Consider the following 6578-nt stretch of genomic DNA (forward strand, 5'->3'; position numbering starts at 1 on the left):
TATAATTCTGCCTCATATGTGTATAGCCAACATGTTTCCGTATGTCTTACCTATGGCATTAAGCCTGATCAACTTAACTCCGTGTGTAGGATAGACAGGGAGATGGCTGAGCAACGCAGAGGTCCCGGAAGGCCCAAAACTAGGAATGTGGAGCCCGAGGAAGAAGCTGGAATGCAGGCGTACCTTGGCAACAAATAATGCAACAGATGCAACAGTAGAATCAAATGATGATGCAGATGATGCAAAGTATGCAAGGACAACAACCTCTTGCTCCAGTTCCTGTCCCACAAGCTGCAACAGGGCCAGATTTTCGTGCTTTCTTCATAATGGATCCTCTAGAGTTTGCAGGTGGCCTAGACCCGGTGGTAGCTCATGATTGGTTGGCTAGTATGGAGAGGATATTCCAGGCAATCCAGTGTATTGAAGAAGAGAAAATGATATTTTCTACGCAAAAGATGAAAGGACCGGCTCTTAGGTGGTAAAATACCGCATCTACCTATTTCACTACTCAGGAGATTCCTAAGGACTAGCATCATTTCAAGGCGGCATTTCTGGAGTAGTATTTCCCTAACAGTGTTCGGACCCAAAGAGAAAGAGAGTTCCAGAACTTCAAGCAAGGCAACTTGTCTGTTTCTGAGTATGCTGAGAAGTTTGAAGACATGGCTGATTACTCACGACAGGCTGTTTACGCTCCTGATGAGTTATGGAAGATTGATCAATTCTTGATGGGTCTAAGGGCCGACATTGCTCATAGTGTGTCCCAAAGGGAGTTCACTACATATGTTGAATGTTTGAGGCAGTGCTATGTTGCGGAGAACAGCTTGAAAGGGGTTCAAGAAGAGAGGAACCAAAACAGGACTAATTTTAGAGACCAAGGGAGATCTACCCAGCACTTGAAGCCCCGTAGTTCTCCATCGAAGAAGAAGCAAGGATATGGTGACCAATCGGCTCAACCTCCTTATTGTCACAAGTGCAAGAAGAGACATACCGAGGAGTGCAAACCCACTTCTGTTACTTGTTTCGAGTGTGGCGAGCAGGGTCATATATCTCCGCATTGTCCTAGAAAGAAGACTCTTAAGAAGACTGCAGGTCGTGTGTACACCTTAGATGCAAGGAAGGAAAAAGGGAACAACAATCTCATTGCGGGTACGTGTTATGTAAACAACCAACCTTTATGTGTTTTAGTTGATTGTGGAGCTACTCATTCCTTTATTTCTACCGAGTGTGTTTGTTGACTTGGTTTGGAAGTCACTCCATTACTCGATCCTATGATCATATATTCAGCGACAGATGACACGGTGGAAGCCCGACTGATTTATAAAGATTGTTCAGTATCTTTTATGGGTCGTGATTTTCCGATCGATCTAATTTGTTTACCTCTCAAGAGACTCGATGTCATTCTGGGGATGGATTGGTTATCTCTTAATTTGGTGTATATTGGTTGCAAGGAAAAGGCCATATTCATTCCTGCTGAAGAGACTTCTTCCGACGATGCAATTACCAAGTTGATAGAAGGTACGATCAGCACGGTCAATTATCTCTTTTCCCAGGAAATATCTTTTCTTTTAGTTCTTTCCAAGGAACCTTCTTTAAGAGTGGTATTGTCTGAGATTCCGGTGGAGTGCGAATTTCTTGATGTGTTTCCTGAGGATATCACTTCTCTTCCTCCGGAAAGGGAAGCGGAATTCTCAATTGATCTTGTTCCTGGTACTACCCCAGTTTCCATCACTCCGTATAGGATGTCTCCTATTAAACTCAGAGAATTGAAGAGCCAGTTGGAAGAACTTCTAGATAAACATTATATTCAGCCCACTGTTTCTCCATGGGGAGCTCTTGTTCTTTTGGTAAATAAGAAAGACGGAAGTATGCGCTTGTGCATCGATTATCGTCAACTGAATAAAGTTACCATAAAGAACATATATTCTTTACCGCAGATTGATGACCTCCTAGATCAATTGAAAGGAGCCAGTGTGTTCTCGAAGATTGATCTCAGATCAGGGTATCATCAGATCCGGGTAAAGAGCTTAGATGTGTAGGATCAAGCGCTTACCACTACGCTAAAAGCAATTGCTGTTAGTGAGGGCGCAACTTTATTTCCTTATAGTATGAGCCCTCAGGGGCTGCACCTAAAGCGAGGTTTGTAAGCTCTCTATAGGCGCCATGGGTTGGGATGTTAAGCCCATTCGAATCCCTAAGGGTGACGCTGGATTTATTTATCCAACAATCTCCCCCCCCCCAGTGTCAGCCGGGGGGATTCGAACCCATGACCATGCTCTGATACCACTTGTTGGATCAAGCGCTTACCACTGTGCTAAAAGCAATTGCTGTTAGTGAGGGTGCAACTTTATTTCCTTATAGTATGAGCCCTCAGGGGCTGCACCTAAAGCGAGGTTTGTAAGCTCTCTATAGGCGCCATGGGTTGGGATGTTAAGCCCATTCAATTCCCTAAGGGTGACGTTGGATTTATTTATCCAACAAGATGTGCCTAAGACTGCATTCAGAACTCAGTATGGTCATTACGAGTTTTTGGTTATGCCTTTCGGTGTGACTAATGCTTCGGCAGTTTTCATGGATTACATGAATCAAATATTTCAACCGTATATGGACCAGTTTGTGGTGATCTTCATTGATGACATCTTGGTGTATTCTCGTTCTCCCGAAGAACACGAAGAGCATTTGCAGATTGTGTTATCTACTCTTTGAGAGAACCAATTGTACGCAAAATTCAGTAAGTCCCCCATTTTCATTCTTTTTCTTTTACAACATTAAAACATCTAATAAATATCCAAAATAAAATCCCTTAAAAAATACCAAGAAAACATTTAAAAAACATTAATATAAAAGTGAAAATCATTAAATAAGGAATGGAAGCTTGAATCTCCCTTGCTTAAGGGAATCATTCGAGTGCTTGGATCTCCCTTTCTTAAGGGAACCATTCGAGCGTAAGTTCCCAATTTCTAAAAAACACCAACCAAAGAGTAACTCGAGTTTCCCTTGCTTAAGGGATTTCCTCGAAACACTCAAACTCTCTCTCTCTCTTCTCTCTTTTCTTAAGGGCAATGTTATTTCCGCTCGATTGCATCGTAGGTCGATCCCTTATGCAAGAGCGCGAACGTTAACTCCGCCCAACTAAAAAACACAAAAACAAACAGAAAATCTTGAGCCGAACTACGGTCGCTCTTATTCCTGGTAAGGGATACGTAGGCATTGGGTCGCGGGGCCTAAGCGAGCACACTTGTAAATAATTCCTTCTTTTCCCCGTGTTTCTTTTGCATTCATTCGCATTTAGATTTTAGACATAGATATTAGACACCCTTTAGATAGAAACAAACATAGGTGGATACCATCGAGTACGATGGGCGTGAGGGGTGCTAATACCTTCCCCTCGCGTAACCGACTCCCGTACCTTGATTCTCTGGTCGCAAGACCTTGTTCTTGTTCTTTGTTAGGTTTCCTGGTATTCCTTTCCCTTATGGGATAAATATATTGGTGGCGACTCTGTTCATTTTTCGCGAGCGTGCGACACTGTTTTCGTCTAGTTTGTTCCATAACACCCATTTAGTGCCAATTACTCGATGGTCTCGCGGAGGAGGGACAAGGTCCCAAACCTCATTTCTCTTAAATTGGTTTAGCTCTTCTTGCATAGCTAAATACCAATGCTCATCGACTAATGCATCTTTGGAGTTTTTAGGCTCAATTTAAGAGACGAAAGAATAATAAAAACAAAAGTTACTTATCCTTGACCGTGTTATCACCCCTTTTGATATGTCTCCTAGAATGTTCCCCATAGGATGGTCCTTAGAAGATTTCCATGCAAGAGGAAGATCACTCTTCTCGCTTGGTTGGTCTTCCACTTTCTCTTTAGGTGTTTGATCCACTTCCTCTTCATTATTCTCGGGTAAGAGGGATTCTTTATCTTTCTCAAGCTTGGCATCCGGATCATTAAGTAAACTCTCAGTTGAGACACCTGCAGCATTAAGAACACTACCTTTTCCGACAACTTTCGGACAAGACTCATCAAAAGAGACATGTACGGACTCTTCAACAATATGTAACATTTTGTTGTATACTCTATAAGCTTTACTAGATTGAGCGTATCCTAGAAAGATACCCTCATCCGCTTTTGCATCAAACTTGCCAAGATTTTCCTTTCCATTATTTAGAACAAAGCCCTTACATCCAAATACATGAAGGTGAGAAATGTTTGGTTTTCTTCCTTTCAAGAGTTCATACGGTGTTTTGTTTAGAATAGGTCGTATCAAGATCCTATTTAAAACATAACAAGCCGTATTTATGGCGTCGGCCCAAAAATATTTTGGAAGCCCATCTTCATTAATCATAGTTCTTCCAACACACGATTTTTACGTTCCACAACTCCATTTTGTTGGGGAGTTCGTGGTGCGGAGAAATTATGATTAATGCCATGATTGCCACAAAACTCTTCAAGGAGATGGTTTTCAAACTCACCCCCATGATCACTTCGGATGGATACTATGTTAGTGTTCAATTTATTTTGCAATAACTTGGCAAATTTCTCAAACGCGGAGAAGGTGTCACTTTTGCTTGCTAAGAAAATCGTCCAACAATACCTAGAGAAATCATCAATTATGACAAACCCATAATAGTTTCCACCTAGACTTTTTATTCTAGATGGTCCAAAGAGGTCCATATGGAGAAGTTCAAGAGGTCTTGTAGTTGAAACAATGTTTTTAGATTTAAAAGAGATCCTCGTTTGCTTCCCCATTTGGCACGCATCACATATGTGATCTTTGGAAAACTTTATTTTAGGTAGGCCGGATACTAAGTCTTTTGAGACGATTTTATTTAGCAAATCAAAGTTGACGTGAGCTAAACGTCTATGCCAAAGCCATGAGTATTCACTCATAGTTGCTAGACATTTTGCTTCAATCAAGGATACATCATTTAGATCAAGCATGTATACATTATTTACCCTCAAGCCTTTGAACACATCATCTTTCTTGTCATCATTTCTAATTATGCAACTTTCTTTAGAAAATGATACCGAGTATCCTTTGTCGCATAATTGACTGATACTAATAAGATTGTGTTTAAGGCCCTCAACTAGAAGGACGTCAGAGATAGTAGTAGAAGAGGGATTACCTACACTACCTTTACCGAGTATTTCCCCCTTGTTGTTATCACCATAGGTCACAAATCCTTTCTTCTTAGCCACAAAGTCATAGAATAAAGATAAGTCACCCGTCATATGTCTTGAGCATTCGCTATCTAGAAACCATCTTCTCTCTGATGGCTTAAGACATTCCACCTACAAATTTAAACAAGGCAAATATGTATCCAATTTTCATTGGGTCCTTGTGTGTGAGTGAAACAAAGGTTGCTCTTGGGAGTCCATTTTAAAATGCCTTTGGGAACCAAGAATCTCCTAAAGCGGCATTTTTAATGGTATGCCCCCTTTTGCAACAATATAGACATCTTGAGTTTGAGTTGTCATCACATTTACTAGATTGATCTTTTATCACATAAGTGTATCGTTGATACGGATTTATCATACTATTTTTGAAATGTGATCGATCAATTGCATATGTGATTTTTGGTTGTGAAGACTTGTCTAATTTGGCTTTGATGGTTTTAACTTCTTTTTGCCAAATGTGACAAGTTTCACATCATCCCCATTTAAACCAAGGACTCTTGTCAACAACGCTTGTGTCTTTGATACTTTTGATCATAGATTCCTTGAGAGTTTCTAATTCCTTTTCGGAATCAGAAACTTTCTCCTCAAGATATTTGAAAATTCTTTTATTTGAAGCTAAGCGTTGAAATGCTTCCTTAGCTTCATTATACAAACTATCAAAGGCATGCTTTAATTCAAAATAATACATAGCATCAACATTATTATATTTCTCTTAACTTACAATCTTTTTCTTCTTTTGATGTGCCATGAGACATAGGTTGACGGTTTCCTCTTCATCTCTTGAGCTTTCTTTGCTAGAAGAGTTACTATCACTTTCCCAAGCGATATAGGCTCTCCTTCCTTTTGTCTGCTTCTTTTGAGGTTTTCTCTTTGCCTTATCTTTCTTAAGCGAAGGGAAATCCAGTTTGTAGTGACCCGGTTTACCACAATTGTAAAAAGACCCTCTAGGTTTAGTCTTCTTATACTCATCTTGCTTGTTTGTTTTTGATTGACGTCTATAGTCAACTAGATTGTTGTCTGAGTGTTTAATTTCATTCTTTCTAAGATATTTATTGTATCTTCTTAGGAATAATCCCATATCTTCATCCGGACTATCATCTTCGTCACTAGACTCACTATCACATGTATCTTTGGTGGATTACTTAGAACTTGAAGCCTTTAGAGCAATAGACTTCTTTTCAGTGTCCTTTGACTTTTCTTTCTTTTCTTTCTTTTCGTGCTTGTTTAGGTTTATGAGATCTTGCTCATGTTCTTCAAGCTTTCCAAATAGAGCCGTGAGATCCAATGTAGAGAGATTGTTGGCTTCTTTGATTGTCGCGGCCTTAGGTTGCCATTCCCTACTAAGACATCTCAAAACTTTGTTAGTAGCTACGGCATTGGGAGTAATATGTCCCAAAGTGTGTAA

The 6578-nt window shown here is 40.2% G+C and overlaps 1 protein-coding gene across 1 annotated transcript; it reads left to right on the forward strand.

Annotated features, from left to right (window-relative positions):
• The first annotated feature begins 248 nt into the window (after positions 1-248).
• LOC131631519 (uncharacterized) lies at positions 249-2703 on the forward strand. The gene is made up of 3 exons (XM_058902313.1): positions 249-478; positions 575-1146; positions 2564-2703. Exons 1-3 carry the CDS (start codon positions 249-251, stop codon positions 2701-2703), a joined length of 942 nt encoding a protein of 313 aa, XP_058758296.1.
• Positions 2704-6578: the final 3875 nt, after the last annotated feature.

This window comes from Vicia villosa, unplaced genomic scaffold (assembly GCF_029867415.1).
Source record: "Vicia villosa cultivar HV-30 ecotype Madison, WI unplaced genomic scaffold, Vvil1.0 ctg.000838F_1_1_1, whole genome shotgun sequence".
NCBI classification, from domain to species: Eukaryota; Viridiplantae; Streptophyta; class Magnoliopsida; order Fabales; family Fabaceae; genus Vicia; species Vicia villosa.